Raw genomic sequence first — 18,350 nt, forward strand, 5'->3', positions numbered from 1 at the left:
CCATAGGTGATGGGCTTTTTCTCGTCATCTTCTCTTAATCATCGTCTTCGCGTTACATCTCGCCACATTGCACAATGGTTACATCCTGGTTCGGCTTGTCTCTGGTGGTCCGAGTCTGCTCGACCATGCGGACCACATCCATGCCGTCAATGACTTGGCCAAATACGACGTGTTTGTTGTTCAAGAAGGGCGTCGCGGTGGTCGTGATGAAGAATTGACAGCCATTGGTATTTGGGCCCGAGTTCTAATTTAGAATCAATGAAACATTCAATAAAAAAGAAGGCAGACTGCTGAACAGAACAGTCTATTCGACCAGAAGGAGACAAGACCTACCGCCATGCTTAGAAGCCCGGGACGATCATGTGGCAGCGCAAAATTCTCATCTGCAAACTTGGGCGTGCCATAGATGGTGCAGCTGCCAGTGCCGTCGCCATTTATGAAATCGCCACCTTGAATCATGAAATCCTTGATCTAAGCACATTGAGTTAGAAATCCCACGCCTGTACCACCATTGGAACAGAGGGTGCAGAAAGGAGTCCATACCACACGGTGGAACTTGCTACCTTTGTAGCCCTGGGGTTGCCCTTTGGAGTTCTTGCTCTCGCCCGTGCAGAATTGTCGGAAGTTCTCTGCCGTCTTAGGGGTGGTATTGGCGAAGAGCTCCATTTTGATCCGCCCAAGAGCCTCACCTGGTGAAGATTGGTCAGTATCATTGATCTTTCGGTAGGAGGGGATGCTTAGCTTACCAGCGAGGGCAAGGTCAAAGAATACTACAGGGTTGGTAGGCTCACTGGGCCGTGGGACATGTTCAGCCATAGCTGATGTTGGACTGAAAGGCTGTCAATGGTCAATGGTCAACGGAAGCGATGGGTGGTGGTGGTTGAATGACGCTGGCGTGCGAGCGCGGGATGATGAAAGCTATTCTTCCAAGGATTTCTTTCAGTCTGTGTAGGAAGTCTTGGAGCGCTATCAAATCGTTCCGAGCGTGATGCGCTTTTGGGGGTGTTGTCTGAACTTTTTCTGTATATGAAATGAAATAAAAAGAGTCAATGATAGAAAGCTAAAGCCAGGAAGACTAAATTAAAATGGTCCAGTCCAATACCATCGTCGATGATCAGTGCGACGTGAGTGGCTGGTGCTCCCGTGACCCCCCAGCCTCAGGTGCCAAGGTGTCTTCAGGTGTCTATTTTCCCCATTTCGCTCCTCCCCCCCTCAAAGCCCAAAACCCAAAACCGCATGCATCCCTCCCAACTCTCTTTCGCCCTTTCACAACTCTCTCCCCTCTGGCCTGCCTGGCTACCTGCCATCCTTTGTGGGCTTTCGACCCCCCAAAATAGATGGTATGACTTGGTGCTAGGAGCTGGACTCGTTCTGTCCCTCGTGAAGAATCCGAGACTCGACAACAATCGCCGACCCAAGGCCGGTGGGTCTCCCTGCTTCGTGGTTGATCCATGACCGGCCCTCTTTGAGCTGAATCAAAGTGGTCCACCGCCAACTCCATGCAGTCTATTACTCTGTGAACCCTTGACAGCAACCGAGTTCACCGTCCTCACCACCGACTTAATTGCAACGCTGTTGCGAGTAATCGGCGTTCCACAACCTGGCTCATATCCCATCTGGGAATGACTGGCGGCTAGGTGGATTTGAACGAACCTGAACTTCGATTTACAGGGAACATTGTATCCTTGAGATCTCCATACATCAACAGAGACATCCTATTCCTACTTTGATATGCCTCCCTCTACAACCACAGCGGCCAGCAGTGCCGCAACTACCACTAGCAGTGATAGTTCCGGCTCAGGCTCAAATGCGACGAGTTCTCCTCTGCTGTTCTTTGTCGCGTTAGGATTCGGCGTCGTCTTCACCAATCTTTGGTATGTTTACCCACTGAAGTCACCACCATCGCACTTTGTCTTCTCTCGTAGGCTTCGGTCTAATTCGGTGGAACAGGATTATCGTTGGAGTAAAATACTGCTTCCGCTACAATCAACGGAACCGCCAGTTACGCAATGACGAGACGGGTGATCCCATAGACCTGGTCACCATGCCTCGCGCCCATCGGAGACGACGAGAAAAGAAATTGATGACCATGGATGAAGTAAACGAGCGATTCCCCTTGATGAAATACAAAGTGTGGAGGTCGTCTCGTGCCAACCAAGGTCTTCCAACGGAAGGCGGTATCACGGCTCCCAATACCAGACCGCAGAGCCTCAGAGATGCGGATGGTGTTGCCTTGTCTGCGCCTGTTATCATTACTACAACTGCAACGTCGCCGGTAGTGGAGGAAGAACCGGCGGCTTCAAGCAATTCCCTCAGCCATCCCATGATGCAAATGTGGATCCGACTTTACGACCGACGGAAGTCGATTCTTCCACCGGCGCCGCTGCCCCCTCTACCCAGCAAGAACCCAGGCTGAATTCGACAGAAGAGAAGTGGCAACATAACCTCATCAATGAACACGTCGATTTGGAGGAGGAGGAGGAGGAGGAGGACGATGGCGATCAGATTCGAAAAGCGGTGCCCGCCGAGTTGCTTCCTAACCCTGGAGATTCGTGTGCAATTTGCTTGGACATCATTGAAGACGACGATGACATTCGGGGACTTGCTTGTGGCCATGCTTTCCATGCCTCGTGCGTCGATCCCTGGTTAACAAGTCGACGGGCCTGTTGTCCGCTGTGTAAAGCCGACTACTACGTTCCAAAGCCTCGTCCTCAGCCAGCCGAAGGGCCGTCTGCCTCGGATCGACAAGGACGCCGTACTGTCTCGAGTCGCCTCGATAGTCTTGCTAGACCCCCGCGTGCTGCGCAGCCTAGGAATTACGCGAATCCTTTCCGGATGCAGATGGTTTTCCCCGGTCGATTATTCCAACCAATGTCCTCAGACTCACGAGTGCCACCTGTTTCAGTGGCCGGGCGCCCAGGAGACCCTTCCGATGAAGCACAAGATCTGGATAGGCCGTCACCTCGAGGAAATTGGACACGGTTCTTGCCCACGCGTCTACGAGGACGTTCATCTCAGGGCCCTACTACTACTGAGGCTCATGAGCCGGAGGCTCAAATTGATTCTGCCCCCAGCAATCCGCCGGCTGGGCAACAGCGTACGCCGGGCCAGCTCGAAGCGGGAACTTGATGCCTCGTGCTACACATTTTTGAGCTTTTTATGATCCTTGATATCCCTTGACTTTTTCCCATACTGAATTAACATCTGGAATGTTCGTTCACCACAGCCTTTTCTTGTTAATTGTTAATGACTCTCTATTCTTGTAATTTATTGCTTTCCTGGCTCGGATCTCGGCGTACAACGGAGTGGTGATCTTGCTATTGGCACTTCGCAATTTCCCATTTCTTCATTGATTTTCCTGGAGGACGAGAGTGAAATGGCGGTCGCTTTTTCTTGCACTCTTTTCTCGCAGTGTTGGTGTTCTACGGAAAGGTTAGGCCTGATCCTTTGTGAACCCATCTACGAGGCCGCCAGAGGGAGCGAATATGATTTTGGACATCTGTATCTTGTTTGACCACCTAAAACTGAAACGAATATGAACTGCAATCCACTCCTAACTCCCTAATTATCTATGACACTAGAGATACATTGATTGATCTGACAACTCGGTTAAGAGAGCCGGTTAGTAGGCCACAATGACACCGATCGGCATGCATCAAGCGGATAATGACCGAAATATTTCCTAGGGGAAGAGCAGATAAATGTGCAAAATGTGTAAAGCAAATGTCTCCCCAAATTCGACAAAACATGAAAAAGACCCCATTATCTCACTCACGCGGGTGCTTTCGAGCCCCCCACCCCGGCCCCGATCACACTAGGAAGTTCTTGCTGGCCCATGCTGAAAAGCATCCCCACCGCGCTGCTTGCTAGGACGATAGCCAGGATGCTCACACCGGCAATCAAGAAGAAAGGCGAGCTGATGTCTTCCTTCTGGCAAGCTGGACCGCCCCAGTAGATCTTTTGCTTCGAACCGTCACCTTTCGTACGCACCGTTGCTTGGCAACGGCAAGCAAAGCATTGCGCGTCCCCAGACGAGGACTTGAGATAGCAATGACCATGGCCAGAACAGTTGCTGGTTGCATCGGAGCACGACGAGTTAGAGGCGTGACAGACCGGTGCAAGTAGCGAAGAGGACAGAGTCAGGTCCTGTGCGGACGTTTGCAGAGTGCTCTGTGGATCAGATGCAGATGACCGAGGCAGCAGTCCGGTGTCTCGCCGGGAGATTTTGGCAAAGTCTCGGGAGGCTTCGGCCGCGGGGACCATCAAGGCAGTGATCTTGCGGCTTTCTGACGAAGCTACATTGTTCAGGTCATGGAAGAGAGACTCGAGGTATTTGGTTACAAGCACGTTGTCGTTGGATCTCGCCTAGAGTGAAATATGAGCTGAGGTCGATCTCTCTGGACACTGAGAGAGGTGTGCAATTACCTTGAGCGAAAGCCTCGAGGCAGTCGTGGTTTGGTCCTTGCTCGACCATACTTCTACCGAGTCGAGTAGGTTGAGAAACTCGCGACTGTGTAAGATTAGTGATTGGGCGAGCACTGGATCTTGAGAGATACAGTCTTCCGCAGACTACTCAACCGCCACACGAGATTAGCCCAAATTTCCCCTAAACACCACGTAGCGCAAGTTCTTGATACCTGAACGGATTCTGGCCCCGACACTGCATCGGCTTGGCGAGAAGTGCAGCGGTTTTTCATGTCTCCATTGTCCAACTGCGAGCCGAGGGAATCATCCACCAGCTTCGGCGACGCATGCAAAACGTGTATACTTTGTGATTGTGCGTTTCGAATGTTCGAGCCTGTCGGGGGTGAGTGAAGGAGAGCTTATTAGCTGACAACTCATTCGACGGGTCCTCCACACAACCTACCAACAGCTTCATTGACTCCCTCAACAAGAATCATGCTTCTTCCTGGCGTGCCATGGCTATCATATCCACCAAACAGAGAGGATTGAGCGCCAGAAAACTCGTTGATGCGATCCACGATGTCTGCTTCGACCTTCCCTAGGACAGACTGCAAGGAAGACTGGGTGCGAAGCTCCAAGATCAGTTGAGCGACATCTTCTGGTACTGTTCGGTGTTCCAGACTAGTGTCCCCTTGCTTGTGTTCGTTCGAGGGGAAAGTGAATATCGAGGTCTCCAGGGCATGTGTCCCCAACGCACCCGCCGCCGCCAGGGCCAGGAGCTTGGAGACCATATGCATCGTGTTGGATAAGATTGGTGATGTCGCGAAGTTAGGCAATCACAGTTGATTCAGCTCTGACCATAGAAGAGCTTTTGCTTAGAGAAGCCCCCAGGTATCGCTGTCACCTCCGAGATGTGGGTAAGGAAAGTAACGAAAGCTTAGAGGATGATGTCTCCACGGACAAGTTGTCCACCTCTCGACCTCCCGCGTCCTCGGCGCGATTAGCTAAGCACCAGTCGCCCCGCCTCCCTACTTTCATAGATCTATAAAACACTAATTTCAGGTTATATCCAGAGAAGGATTTCAAGCATTTTCCTTTTGTTTAGACAGGTACATGGAATCTTGTGGAACTGATGTTCAAAGAGGTTGTTATTTATCTACAGATAAAAAATTCAAGTTGACGCTAGATGACTTCCGCTGCAGGCAAAATGCCCCAGTGTTATTGGCCTCCAAGTGGCTTCTGTTTTCTAGGATTGATATCCTTCAAGTGCATCTCCACCGTCCGCCACGCAGACTTGGCTGGGTCATACTCACCGCGCACTTCAAATCGACAAAATCCATTAGGCCCTTTCAGACCGACGGGACCCGAGATGAAGAAAGTGCCTCGCTGAGGTGTTCGTGGGGTCCGAGCCCGATACTCATTCAATCGCAACCTGAATGCTAGCGATGCCAGGTGCAGATCTGACCCGGGGCCTAGGTCAGGTAGTGGAAGACGTTGTAATGATGAAATAATCGAAGAAGGATGGAGTTCAGGCTCGTTGTTGGGCAGGATATTCTCTGGGGGCTCGTCGGATAATGGAGATTGCACCCTTGGCTGGTCATGAGGACTGAGCGGGTTGAGCTTCTCACGTCCCAAGAGAACATATTTACCACTCAGCAATTCCAGTGCATCGAGAGGTTGGGAATCAGGGTCCCGAAGTCGGGCTAATTGCCGCCTGATCAGAAGCGTATACGCATCCTTGATCGCAAGGGCGACGTGCAGAGGCTTCATCACTGTCTGTAGCCGATCGCCGACATCCGAGTCTAGTGTTTTGGTTACCCAAGACACACCGTCATCTGCGATTTCAAGACTTAATAGCGCCCATGTTAGTCAGATGATACGACGGCACTCTGTTAGGAGACACGTACCCAGAACGCAAGTATTCCGGAGGTGCGCGAGGCGGGAATTGGTGGACCAGCCAGAAGCCAGTCAATGAAAGAGGGCTTCCCAATATTTGTGACATGTTATCTGATGCACTTTTGAGAACAATAGCGGCGAGTTCATCTAGACGTCCTGTCAATAAAAACCTCGGACAGCCTAACACTCTCCCCCGCTTAACATACCTCTTAACTCTTGCAGTTTTTTCCGATCCTTCGATATACTGACAAACTCCTGCCATTCAGGATCCGAAGCAGTATACAATTCTCCCTCTTCCAGCCAGGACCACGTGAGGGGAATGAAAACGCGGCCTGCTTCTTCCAACTCGTCTTCCGTCAACCCATCAATCCCTCCCGAGGTACGGTGTAAACTGGTATTCTCTAGACCTGCTTCGGGAGCTGTGTGGCCCTCAGGGGCCTCGTCGTCGTCGAATCGAACCAGCACGAAGGAACTCCATAGGTGAAACGCGGTGCCGTATAAGATAAATTTTCCCAGGAAGGACCTGAAAGAAGCCGGAAAAAGAGGCAGTCGGTCAGCGTTATCTCTGATATCCTCGTATTACAGCAACCAGGAAGGAGGCAATTTGCTACACGTACCTGAACCAGGGCCGCCTGAATCTCACATGCCGGACCGCTGGAGGTTGTTGGGATTGACGAGGGCCAATATGGAAGAGCGCAAACCGTGGTTGAGTTCGAAAGAGCTGCCGGAGCCGGAGCATTGAGAAAAACGCCCTGAGGAATATTTCCGGTCTAAATGCACTTGTAAAGATGAAGAAGCGAAAGGACACTGGTAGGAGTAATTTGGACCGCCAGGCCTCATCGACCGCCAGTCACATGATACGTATCTTATCGCCGCGATTAGGTAATCGCCCGATGGTCAAGTCCATGCCTCCGCTGTCGCCCGTTGGGGGGTTTCCCGTCGAGTCTATGAAAGCGTAACTTTGCCATCCATCTATTGAGTCCAATCATTGTCAAGTGTTGAGTGTCCTGGGGGGTGGGGGAAGAAAGGAAATGGAAATGTCAGTATTGAAAGGGAATACCTGATCTGCAAGCGACTATGTTTATTTAAGGAAACAAGAGCTACCCAATGTACTCGAGAGATGTGGACACTTCGAGGGCGGATCCTTGAATATAGTACATATTTTGTCTGTTCAGATCAAAAGTTAGGTGAGTATAATTTAACATAAAATTCTCCGTACAACAGCTGGCTAGTTATCAAAGTAGTACATTAGTATATTCGTGCGATAAGCGCAAATCACGACTTGCTGGTGGGGTAGTCGGAAAAGTGACGCAACACCTCGGTAGTCCCCTTCGCGGAATACTTCTCCTGCTTACTTCACCGACATGATTATGGTGTCAAGAGAAATTTTGACAATTCAACCTTCTTGTCCTTGAACGTCCCATAAATCCAACGCTCCAACAATATGTCGATCCCTCCTAAATACGCAGGCCTTAAGCTCCTCCGGGGAACCCCGCAGCAGACGCAGCATACACTCGAGCTATGTACGCTCATATCACCTATTTCGTTGCATTGGGCACTCAGCAGCTAACAAGCACCAGTCCTAGATTACGCGTGTCCGGTGAGCGAAGCCTTTAAATGTCCTTTTCCGATACTCGTTCCTAACAATTCGTTTTTGCCAGTTCTCTGCCAAGATGTTTAAGACATTCTATGCCGGGGGTCCCACAGTTGCCCAGCAGTACAGCTCTCGGCTTCAGGTAATCTTCCGGCAGCAAATCCAGCCCTGGCACCCATCGTCCACTCTCACGCACGAAGCAGGCGCAGCAGTCCTCCAACTGGCTCCCGAGAAATTCTGGGAATTCAGTGACGCCCTGTTCAAGCACCAGAAGGAATTTTTCGACGTGAACGTGGTGAATGAAACACGTAACAAGACTTATGAGCGCCTGGCCAAGATTGCAGGGTCTGTCGGGGTGGACGAGCAAAAGATCCTCGCTTTGCTGGTGATCCCCGAAACCCCCGAGAGCCCAGATGCGTTGAATGTGGGAAACCAGGTGACCAATGATATCAAATGGATGACCAAGGTGGGAGCAGCGCATCCTCCACCCCAGCCTGGCGATTCTCTAACACCACACAGGCAAATCGAGTTCTCGGAGTTCATGTCACGCCAACCGTTTTCTTCAATGTAGGAAAGGCCGCCCACAAGAATAATTGCCAGGGCACTGACCATTATCCCAGGGAGTGGAGGAGCGTGGCATCAGCAGCAGCTTTACAGCGGCTCAATGGGAAGAATGGCTGGCAAAGAACGTGGTCTGATGGTCAAGGACATCGGTCAGGGGGCATGTATGATACCCTAGGTTCCATCTGTGGCGCGTACATGGGGAGTCTGAACCAAGCTGGTCCTGAAGCAGTTGAGAGAGTAGGAAAAACGAATTCATATCTCATTCCAGAACTTCCATAAAGAAGCTGCTGTGGACCCTAGTGAACATACTCGGAAAGCATGTCTTTGTGATAGAGAAAAAGAAAGGAGAGGAAATGAAATGAAAAGGAAAAAAAAAAAACCGACCACGGTTATGTCTCGCTGAGGAACAGGGAAGGAACGGAAAAAAGTCCAAATGTAGCACCACCACTTCTCCACGAGTATCGCCAGTATATCACGCCACTGGGGCTCTGGAGATCACAGAGACCGCCTAAATCACGGTTAGCCAAGGTGAACCAATTGAACTGCCGAAATGAAGAGGAAGGTAGAGTTGGGGGGGGGGGGGGGGGGTACCGACTTGAACAGAAGAATATGGGGCTCTGGCTCGTGTACTTCGTAGTGCTCCCAGCCCAGGCTCTGTTGTCTGTATGTTAGCCAATGCCCAACTGGAGGTCAAGAGGACCTAGTCGTACCTGTGTGATACCGAGCGCTCGCCATTCTTCCTCCCACAACAGCTTCAACGTTCCCTTGGCGCTGTCAAAGTAGTCTGCAGGAATCTTCTTGAGCATATTCTTCGGCAGCTGTACGTGGCGGTATTCAAACTTGTCGTCCGAGTAGCTAGATCCCATTAGTGGACATGACCGACCAGCCGCGGGGTCCCAGTTCATTCCATACCGTGCGGAGTAGTGGATGGAGTCAATAAATTCATCTAGACGCTCACGCTCCGACTCCAAGAGGAGGCGAGGCTTCTTATTCCTTCTGCTTGGATCGATATCCATTGTGGGTGGTGAGTAAGTAGGTTGTGGGGGGACGTTGAAATTTGAGGTTCTGTGTTTGGCACGTGGCGGGTCAGTCTCGAGTTTGTAGAGCAAATTTTTAGGGAAGCTATTGTAACAGACCGGATAATCCCGAGCAGTGATGAGCGAGGGTGATGGAGTTTGGTCAAACCACCAGGAACGGTTTGGGGGAAGGCTGGAGGAGGAGAGCAACAAACGGCCGCAAGGTTTGGTTCAGGGCGTGTTTTGCCAGAGGTCGGGTTGTTTTGCGGGACGCGGAAGATGGAGGGGGAAGTTGAGTGCCTGAGGGATTAGGTGTCAATTCAACGAGGCCTGTTATACTACTCTAGCCTGATACCTTAGGCAACAGTACCTCATCAAGGGAGCCTGGACGAAGGTACTGGCGTACTATAGAGCAGAATGATATCGAAGTCGAGCTGACCCTAGCTGTGCTAGATATTTTATTCAAAACTCTCATCATTCTAGAATTTATTATTGAAAACACGGAATACTCCGCCTCGAGGTTCCCGAAAGATTCCTCTCTAAGGGGTAAGAGAATAATTTCTGTACCCAATTCTGTATCGAATTCAGTATGTAATATACCTCTCATCATGTGCTATCCATTGTATAGCTGTGATTGCTTACCTCTGCGTCTCTGCATCTTCATGAGGATTCCGTAGAGACAGCTCCAAGCATCCCGTCATTTGTTGCCCATGGCCAATCAGAGAGAGCTGATGATAAAATACCGTATCGTACTATTCACTGTCGCTCTTTGCCTTCCATTCTCCACCATTCCAGTCGGTATGTACTGTACCAAATTTCCCCAGTCAATACCACTTACCTAAGGCGGCAGATCTCCACTCGGATGATCGCAGCGCGCGTCTGCACACGTCGAGGTATGAACTCTCGTAGTTCTTCATTCGCATTCTAGCGCTTGGGCATTATCTTCCAGGCCAGTATCCACTGATTGTCTCTTTAACTTGGAATCACTCTCTATAATATCGAAATGAGCACCAAGAGACGTGGAGCGGCTGCTGCCTCGCCAGACGTTAGGGTCCGCGGCCAGAAGCGCCGGAGGGTGTCTGTAAGTCGCCGCACTCTTATTCTGCACTGTCTCCAACCACCACGAGGGACCAACCTGGATTTGGCGGGTCCTTGTGGACCTGAATCGGTGGGAAGATGCTATCCGTCTGTCGTGCTACTTCCTTAGCCCCATTCCCGGGGCCAATGCAGCTTTGCGACAAGCTTGCACGGCAACGCGCAAAATGACGAGCACGGGTGGGTTTGAGTCGCGCCGCTAACAATCCTGCGCATTTGAATAGGAAGAGAGCCCCGTGGACCCCGAGGAATCCGACCAAATACCGTCCCCGGAGGAATCTGAACCCGCAGACGAGGCCGAAGCCGAGGAGGACGACAGGGAGAGCGAGGCAGACTTCGAGGGCGACAGCATCCAAACCGCGCAAGACAAGATCATGACCGAACTGACTCGGTTAAAGGATGAGGAGTGAGTTTTTGATGAGACTCATGCGCGCCAAGCTGTCGAGACTGATGATGTGTCCAGTGGCGAAGACGTTGCGTATCCTTTCATTGGGAAGCCCGATCGCAACCTTTATCGCGATTACTATGAGATCATTCAGCACCCTGTATCGCTGCGAACAATTCAAAAGCAGGTCCGCGGTACCGATAGCCGCAAAAATCAGTCCAAAACGACCGCATTTCCCACGTGGAAGTCCTTTGAAGAGGAAGTTTCCTATATTTGGCGCAATGCGAGGGAGTACAACGAGGACAGCAGCGACATCTCGATGCTCGCAGGAATTCTAGAGGCGAGTCTTCCCTTCTTCACTCTCAAATTTGAACCGCTCCCAGCATAACCGAGACTAACGTCGAGAACAGGAGTACTTCAAGCGGCGGGTGGCAGAAGCAAAGAAGCATGTTCCGGATCCCATTCAGGTAGATGGTCACCCCGAAATGCCTCGCATCAAGTTGAAAATTGGCGCGAGGGATGTGGAACCCAAGTCGCAAAGGTTAACGCTGAAGATGGCTGGGCAGACCTCCGAGACGCCTTCCAAAGATGATGAAGCCCCATCCGGTGTCACTGTCGACAAAGAATCTTTGAAACGACAACAAGAGCTCGTCAGAACCGGATCGGCGAGCCAAGAGGCCGATACACATCGCATGTCCCCGCGAAACAGATCTCTGCGAAGACATCTCGCCAGCCCCAGCAGGTCTAGTATTGCTACTACCCCATCCATATCGGAGCAGCCACAAAATGGGCCTGCCGGGTCCAAGGACTTGGCCGGTGTGATCAAGAGCGAAAGTTCAGGGCCGGGATCTCAACATCAGGAGACAACAAGACCCTCGAACGGTCTGCACGGCGTTCCATCGGAGCCCCATGATGGTGAGGTGTGCCCTATGACGGGTAGCAACCCTGATCTGAGGCTTGTGACTGACTCTTCACTGCACCCCATAGCTCCTGTTCCGCAGGCAGTTCCAGCATCCCCATTAGATTCCCTTTTGAGGCGACCAGGTCAAGGTGAGAAAATACCCCCCAACGTCCAATACTTGGCAGATAGCACTCAAGACAGCGAGAGAGAGCGTGAATGAGAGAGAGAGGAAATAAGAGAAATGCGTCGCACTAACAGCATTATAGATGCCAGCTCAGCTCTGATCCGAAACGTACAAGTCGCCACTCATCCTTCCCTCTCTTTACAACATGGCTTGAACTTGGACATTCCGCCATCTGCCACGCTCTCTCAACAGTCAATCACGATTAACCTTCCTGCGTCGCACAACCTATTGACAATCAGGCCGACATTGGTGTCCGGGACAGCACAGAGACATGTAAAGATGGTAGCACTTGTAGGAATGCAACGGCTTCACCCATCAGCAGCCGATGCATCTGGGCTGGCATATGATATCCCCCTTCACCCCGGAACTACCAAGGTTGACCTGGAAGCCATCGCCGGCCCAGCAAGGGGAGTTCCGAAGACTGGACCTCCCGGTTCTGAGATTGATTATGAGCGGGTCACTATTTTCTTGAACTTGTTGCGGTGAGTGAAGGTTTATCAGGATGATTAAGAGTCCGTCAACGGAAGCAGAGGGGGTTTTGATTGTACCATCACAACTGCGGAGGATCTCGAGACTACTAAGAAGATCAAGGTTATTTCTTCGTCTTTTCTACTCTATATCCTTTCTCCTTTTAATAACCTCTGCTTCATTGTGATTTATCGTCACATTGATGGATGTAACTGGTAGTCTTCACCGTAATCTTAAGCGAGCAGATGATTGTTTACATAGTATTTTCATTTGAACCGAGAAATCGAGGCTCTTCAAAATTGCCACTTGGTTATTTATTTACTTGTTAACGTCGGTGCGGAGAAAACCGTAACATTATTACGACAAGGGAAAGTTAAACCAAAGTCATTATTAGAACAATTTTCAGTCAGAAAAAGCTTGATCTCCGTGGCGATCTAGACGGAGGCGTAAAAAAAAAAAAACACAAAAATTCGCCAAACCCCGGAACCCCCAACGACACGTGATACACCGCCTCCGCAAAATTTTCTGCCCAGCCATGTGTGGCATTGCGTTTATAAAAAAATTTCAGTCCTGGCAACAACCCCCTCCTTTCAACCCTTTCCCACTCTCCAATTTCACCACCACACTTCACAATGGCGGACCTTCCGGTTTACGACGGAGCGATCGGTATCGATCTTGGTAAGATTATCACCAATGGATGCTCAATGCTCGATTTACTGACTTTTTCTCTTTTTTTTCTGCTTAGGCACCACCTACTCTTGCGTTGCCAACTATGAGGGCACCAACGTCGAGATCAGTGTGTTTATCCCCGTCAGCCGAAGTCTGCACTGCAAGCTAACCAGATAATCAGTTGCCAACGATCAGGGTAGCTACACTACCCCCTCCTTCGTCTCTTTCACCGACAAGGAGCGTCTGATCGGTGAGGCCGCCAAGAACCAGGCCGCTATGAACCCTAGGAACACCATCTTCGACATCAAGTGAGTATCGTCCTCTGATCACTCAATCCCCCCAATCTTCCAATTTTTTCACATTCACTCGCGGGTCTATATTCTATTCTACGAATCTTGTTTCTAATTACGATGAAATAGGCGTCTGATCGGTCGTCCCTTCGATGACCCTATTGTCAAGAAGGATGTCGAGTCCTGGCCCTTCAAGGTCGTTGCCCAGGGTACCGCCCCCGCCGTCCAGGTCGAGTACCTCGGTGAGACCAAGACCTTCACTCCCCAGGAGATCTCCTCCATGGTCCTCATGAAGGTAAGCCGAAACCCTGCTGGCAATTCCTCCGATCGAGAATAAGAATCCCCCCTTTGCTGACACCGAAAACAGATGAAGGAGGTTGCCGAGACCAAGCTCGGCAAGAAGGTTGAGAAGGCCGTCATTACCGTGCCCGCCTACTTCAACGACAACCAGCGTCAGGCTACCAAGGACGCCGGTGCCATCGCTGGCCTTAACGTTCTCCGTATCATCAACGAGCCTACTGCCGCCGCTATCGCTTACGGTCTTGGCTCTGGCAAGTCTGACAAGGAGCGCAACGTTCTGATCTACGATCTGGGTGGTGGTACTTTCGATGTCTCTCTGCTCAACATCCAGGGTGGTGTCTTCACCGTCAAGGCTACCGCCGGTGACACTCACCTTGGTGGTCAGGACTTCGACACTAACCTGCTGGATCACTTCAAGAAGGAGTTCCAGCGCAAGACCGGCAAGGACCTCTCTGGTGATGCCCGTGCCCTCCGTCGTCTGCGCACTGCTTGCGAGCGTGCTAAGCGTACTCTGTCCAACGCCACCCAGACCACCGTCGAGATTGACTCCCTCTTCGATGGTGAGGACTTCAACTCCTCTATCACCCGTGCCCGTTTCGAGGACCTGAACGCCAAGGCCTTCTCCGGCACCCTGGAGCCCGTCCAGCAGGTTCTCAAGGATGCTGCTATGGAGAAGTCCAAGGTTGAAGAGATCGTCCTTGTCGGTGGTTCCACCCGTATTCCCCGTATCCAGAAGCTGCTGAGCGACTTCTTCGACGGCAAGAAGCTCGAGAAGGTAAGATTGATCCTACGTTATATTAGCGAAGTATAAGCGTGCTAATACATTTGATATAGAGCATCAACCCCGACGAGGCTGTTGCCTACGGTGCTGCCGTCCAGGCCGGTATCCTCTCCGGCAAGGCCACCTCCGCCGAGACCCAGGACCTTCTCCTGCTCGATGTCGTTCCCCTGTCCCTTGGTGTCGCCATGGAGGGTAACATCTTCGCCCCCGTTGTCCCCCGTGGCCAGACCGTCCCCACCATCAAGAAGCGTACCTTCACCACCGTCGTTGACAACCAGAGCACTGTCCAGTTCCCCGTCTACCAGGGTGAGCGTACCAACTGTGCTGACAACACCTCCTTGGGCGAGTTCACTCTTGCTCCCCTTCCTCCCATGCGTGCCGGTGAGGCCGCTCTGGAGTGTGTCTTCGAGGTCGATGTCAACGGTATCCTGAAGGTTACCGCCACTGAGAAGACCTCTGGCCGCAGTGCCAACATCACCATCTCCAACGCTGTTGGCAAGCTCTCCAGCACCGAGATTGAGCAGATGGTTGAGGGTAAGCTTTCCGCTCCAATGTGACTTTACGTCTCATATATGGTCAACATGCTAACTTTTGCCGTACAGATGCTGCCAAGTTCAAGTCCAGCGATGAGGATTTCACCAAGCGTTTCGAGTCCCGCCAGCAGCTCGAGTCTTACATCTCCCGTGTTGAGGAGATTGTCTCCGACCCCTCCATGTCCCTGAAGCTCAAGCGCGGCAACAAGGAGAAGATCGAGTCTGCCCTCAGCGACGCTATGGCCCAGCTCGAGATTGAGGACTCCACCCCCGAGGACCTCAAGAAGAAGGAGCTTGCCCTCAAGCGCCTGATCACCAAGGCCATGGCTACCCGCTAAAGGGAGAGATGAAAATAAGATGACCAATGCTTGCTCTATTCCCGGACGGTATCCGGCGAATGTCTGCGCCATATAGATCTTGGGGCAGCGTTCGGTCTATGTTTTTTTTTTGTTATTCAAACCGGACAAACTTGGGCGCAGTTTCTTTTTTCCTTTTCAAGATGTTAAAAAGTACGCCTTTTTATGTAGACGAGGATCGACGTTGCAAATTTAATGTGTAACGACCTTTTTTCTCCAAGTTTTTGGTACTGTCACTATGTAGAGAGCTGTATGTACTTTGTGAATGTCTTCTTCTTTGGTCAATTCTGACGTATACACGTAACTTCGACCTTGCGAGATATCCATATATCTACTATGTATGCAGACTGTGTGTATTCCAAATTATTTAGTAGTTGGAGTGGTGGGCATCGGACCGCCTTCTGACAATTTTTATCTTATCTCGATATCTCTCCGTCCTCATCGCTCTTCAACTTTGTGGTCTACCTCGCCCTTTACTCCATTTCTACTCCGACTACTCCCAATTTATTTCACTATACACCATGAATCGTCTCGTGACTCGGTTACCATTGCGAGTCGTCTCTCAATGCCGCGAGCCGACACAGCTTCTGCGATTTTCGGTGGCTCCGAGCCCCAGCTTAGCTTTGCGACAGAGCCGTAACTTCGCCAACTCGCCAGCGCTATACAAGAAGAAAGAAAAGGCGACGAAAAAGGTATCCCATTCAGACGTCGAGTCTAGCGCTGCCGATGCCGCCGAGGATCCGTTTGACCTTTCACCTCTTCACTCCGGCATATCGACCGCCATCTCCAGATTGAAAGATGATCTGTCCAAGCTTCGCGCGGGCGGGCGCTTCAACACCGCGACTCTCGAGGGCCTGAAGGTCCAGCTGGGCAAGGATAGCCAGGACTCTGTCAAGCTGGGTGATCTGGCCCAAGTTGTACCCAAGGGGGGCAGGATGGTCACCATCCTAGTGGCGGAAGAGGAGGTGAGTTCAGCTTTCGCGCGATCTGGTTTCGTCGTCCCATTTTCCCATTTGCCAGTCTTTAACAAGAAAATCCCCATCTTCAGCACATCAAACCCGTTACCTCAGCGGTTGTATCCTCGAATTTGTCCCTGACACCCCAAGCTGATCCTCATAACGCCCTTCAACTGAATATCCCAATTCCTCCCCCGACCAAGGAATCCCGGGACAAGAATGTCCAGGCCGCCAAGCAGGCCTTTGAAAAGGCAGCTAGCGCCGTCCGTGATTCCAGAGGCGCCATGCACAAGCGACTACAAGACATGCAAAAGAAGAAGCTTGCTCGACCTGATGACGTGCGCAAGGCTCATGATCATATGGAGAAGGCTACGGAGAAGGGTCAAAAGGACGTCAAGGAGCTATTTGATGCGGCCAAGAAATCCTTGGAACAGGCATAAAGGCACCGCAATAACAGCCAAGCAAGCCACATTTTGTAATATAGTCACATTGTAAATCTAGATACAGAGGAACAAAGGTGGTAGGCGAACACCACCACCCGGAAACACATAGCGCCTAGTGGGGGACAGAAAATTCGAATCACAGAATCAATATAATACACAACAGCATATCTCCATGCACAATGCTACTCGAGTAGCACTAGGAGCGCTTCACGCGACTAGAGGCCAGAAGAGACTCGACCTTCGCGAGGAACTGAGGTCGTTTGCCAGCTGTTTGATAAGTTGCGTTATTCCGGATATTCCTCAGCACGTCGCCCATGATAGCTGGCTGGTCCTTGCCAGTCTCCAAAGCAGGATATTTTCCTTGCACAAAGGTCTCCATCAACTTCTGTGTGTGTTCCGCACTGATGGGGTTGAACTTGATATCACGAGGCTCGACAAGCTCTCCCTTTTTCTGGGAGATCTTGTTGGCTCGTTCTTGTGACAAGCGCTTGAGTTCTTCCAGAGCCTGGGTCTTCTCAGCCTCGTTCTCGAATAGAACACTCTGTCCCTTCCAGAGACGCCGACCCAGCTCATGAGGAGGGACGTAGCCATTGGGGAAGCGTCCGCTGAGAGTAGAAAGCTTTTCGATAACGGCAGCAGATCGGGCATTGGTGTCCGTCGGCAGTGAGGGCCAAGTATCCTTCAGTGTAGAGAAGTTAATCTCCCGGGGCTCATAGCGAATGGGCACTGGACGCCCCTTGGCCTCTTGGTCCACCTCAAGTTGTTTGATGGCAGCAGCAGTGGCCTCATCATCATCAATTTCATATTCTGAGCGGCCGGATCGGTTTTTCCGCCGAGGTTTCTGAGCACTCTTCGCGGCGGGCTTGCCCTTGCGACCTGGGATTTGCTTGCCAGGTGGCAGGCGCAGTCTGGGCTTGCGAATAATCTTGGGGGGTTCACCACCAGCACGAGGTGCTGCGAATGACCGGGCATCGATTGCTCGGGCTGGACGTGGCTTGTTTTGGCCGGGTCCGGGGGGTCTGCTAGAGGCTCGAGGCTTGCGAGGGGGGCCAGTTGGCGCCGGTCTCTGTTTGGGTTCGCCTTTCCCTGTCCATGGAGACCAATTAGCAAAGCTTGAAAGATACAGCACCGCACTGATCATGCCATTGCGCCATCAGGGCAACCGTGGTGCCAGGATGAGTGTTACTGGGTGTGTATCGCATACCTGACGGCGGGCTCTGACCCTCCGAAGCAGCCGCATAAGAGGCAGAGAAATGACGGACAGGCATATTCATGCCCACCCAGGCACGGTCTCCCTGCCGGGCAAGCTGCCTTAGCTGTGACCGAATCATTCTGTTGTGACAAGTGGTGGGCGTGCAAGATATCCAACCTAGCGGGAACACAACTTTTGCAGGGCCAGATTATACTCACGTGATCTTCTAGTGAATTTCAGTTGTATTTCTTTAGTTTTTGCACTGATACGTTGCTACCCCCTATATGTAAGAAAATTTACCCATTTTACACCTATATCGGGCC

At 51.4% G+C, this 18,350-nt stretch overlaps 10 protein-coding genes across 10 annotated transcripts; 5 read left to right on the plus strand and 5 right to left on the minus strand.

Annotated features, from left to right (window-relative positions):
* Positions 1–52: 52 nt before the first annotated feature.
* cyp3 (putative peptidyl-prolyl cis-trans isomerase) lies at positions 53–816 on the minus strand (the record flags this gene model as incomplete). Its single annotated transcript, XM_056909524.1, has 4 exons — positions 53–244; positions 334–471; positions 544–689; positions 747–816. The coding sequence occupies 4 exons, from the start codon at positions 814–816 to the stop codon at positions 53–55; spliced, it is 546 nt and encodes a 181-aa protein (XP_056765228.1).
* Positions 817–1,731: 915 nt separating this feature from the next.
* On the plus strand, positions 1,732–3,129 carry N7458_006143 (E3 ubiquitin-protein ligase RNF103; the record flags this gene model as incomplete). The annotated part of the gene is made up of 3 exons (XM_056909525.1): positions 1,732–1,874; positions 1,951–2,275; positions 2,317–3,129. The coding sequence occupies 3 exons, from the start codon at positions 1,732–1,734 to the stop codon at positions 3,127–3,129; spliced, it is 1,281 nt and encodes a 426-aa protein (XP_056765229.1).
* A 642-nt stretch (positions 3,130–3,771) lies between these two features.
* On the minus strand, positions 3,772–5,201 carry N7458_006144 (DUF3844 domain-containing protein; the record flags this gene model as incomplete). Its single annotated transcript, XM_056909526.1, has 4 exons — positions 3,772–4,365; positions 4,426–4,569; positions 4,638–4,798; positions 4,868–5,201. The coding sequence occupies 4 exons, from the start codon at positions 5,199–5,201 to the stop codon at positions 3,772–3,774; spliced, it is 1,233 nt and encodes a 410-aa protein (XP_056765230.1).
* A 421-nt stretch (positions 5,202–5,622) lies between these two features.
* On the minus strand, positions 5,623–7,039 carry N7458_006145 (uncharacterized protein; the record flags this gene model as incomplete). Its single annotated transcript, XM_056909527.1, has 4 exons — positions 5,623–6,253; positions 6,312–6,447; positions 6,507–6,865; positions 6,918–7,039. 4 exons carry the CDS (start codon positions 7,037–7,039, stop codon positions 5,623–5,625), a joined length of 1,248 nt encoding a protein of 415 aa, XP_056765231.1.
* A 705-nt stretch (positions 7,040–7,744) lies between these two features.
* N7458_006146 (DsbA family protein) lies at positions 7,745–8,592 on the plus strand (the record flags this gene model as incomplete). The annotated part of the gene is made up of 5 exons (XM_056909528.1): positions 7,745–7,823; positions 7,881–7,900; positions 7,962–8,360; positions 8,414–8,461; positions 8,515–8,592. The coding sequence occupies 5 exons, from the start codon at positions 7,745–7,747 to the stop codon at positions 8,590–8,592; spliced, it is 624 nt and encodes a 207-aa protein (XP_056765232.1).
* A 338-nt stretch (positions 8,593–8,930) lies between these two features.
* N7458_006147 (cyclin-dependent protein kinase regulatory subunit CKS1) lies at positions 8,931–9,474 on the minus strand (the record flags this gene model as incomplete). Its single annotated transcript, XM_056909529.1, has 4 exons — positions 8,931–8,966; positions 9,050–9,112; positions 9,169–9,313; positions 9,371–9,474. The coding sequence occupies 4 exons, from the start codon at positions 9,472–9,474 to the stop codon at positions 8,931–8,933; spliced, it is 348 nt and encodes a 115-aa protein (XP_056765233.1).
* A 1,003-nt stretch (positions 9,475–10,477) lies between these two features.
* On the plus strand, positions 10,478–12,525 carry N7458_006148 (bromodomain-containing protein; the record flags this gene model as incomplete). Its single annotated transcript, XM_056909530.1, has 5 exons — positions 10,478–10,555; positions 10,794–10,975; positions 11,033–11,298; positions 11,360–12,004; positions 12,122–12,525. The coding sequence occupies 5 exons, from the start codon at positions 10,478–10,480 to the stop codon at positions 12,523–12,525; spliced, it is 1,575 nt and encodes a 524-aa protein (XP_056765234.1).
* A 614-nt stretch (positions 12,526–13,139) lies between these two features.
* hscA (putative Hsp70 chaperone (HscA)) lies at positions 13,140–15,418 on the plus strand (the record flags this gene model as incomplete). The annotated part of the gene is made up of 7 exons (XM_056909531.1): positions 13,140–13,185; positions 13,253–13,303; positions 13,358–13,484; positions 13,596–13,761; positions 13,834–14,541; positions 14,601–15,081; positions 15,150–15,418. The coding sequence occupies 7 exons, from the start codon at positions 13,140–13,142 to the stop codon at positions 15,416–15,418; spliced, it is 1,848 nt and encodes a 615-aa protein (XP_056765235.1).
* Positions 15,419–15,957: 539 nt separating this feature from the next.
* Positions 15,958–16,832, plus strand: N7458_006150 (ribosome-recycling factor; the record flags this gene model as incomplete). Its single annotated transcript, XM_056909532.1, has 2 exons — positions 15,958–16,401; positions 16,485–16,832. The coding sequence occupies 2 exons, from the start codon at positions 15,958–15,960 to the stop codon at positions 16,830–16,832; spliced, it is 792 nt and encodes a 263-aa protein (XP_056765236.1).
* Positions 16,833–17,031: 199 nt separating this feature from the next.
* Positions 17,032–18,166, minus strand: N7458_006151 (uncharacterized protein; the record flags this gene model as incomplete). The annotated part of the gene is made up of 2 exons (XM_056909533.1): positions 17,032–17,921; positions 18,040–18,166. The coding sequence occupies 2 exons, from the start codon at positions 18,164–18,166 to the stop codon at positions 17,032–17,034; spliced, it is 1,017 nt and encodes a 338-aa protein (XP_056765237.1).
* Positions 18,167–18,350: the final 184 nt, after the last annotated feature.

This window comes from Penicillium daleae, assembly GCF_028827525.1.
Source record: "Penicillium daleae strain IBT 16125 chromosome Unknown utg000006l_segment0_segment0, whole genome shotgun sequence".
NCBI lineage: Eukaryota > Fungi > Ascomycota > Eurotiomycetes > Eurotiales > Aspergillaceae > Penicillium > Penicillium daleae.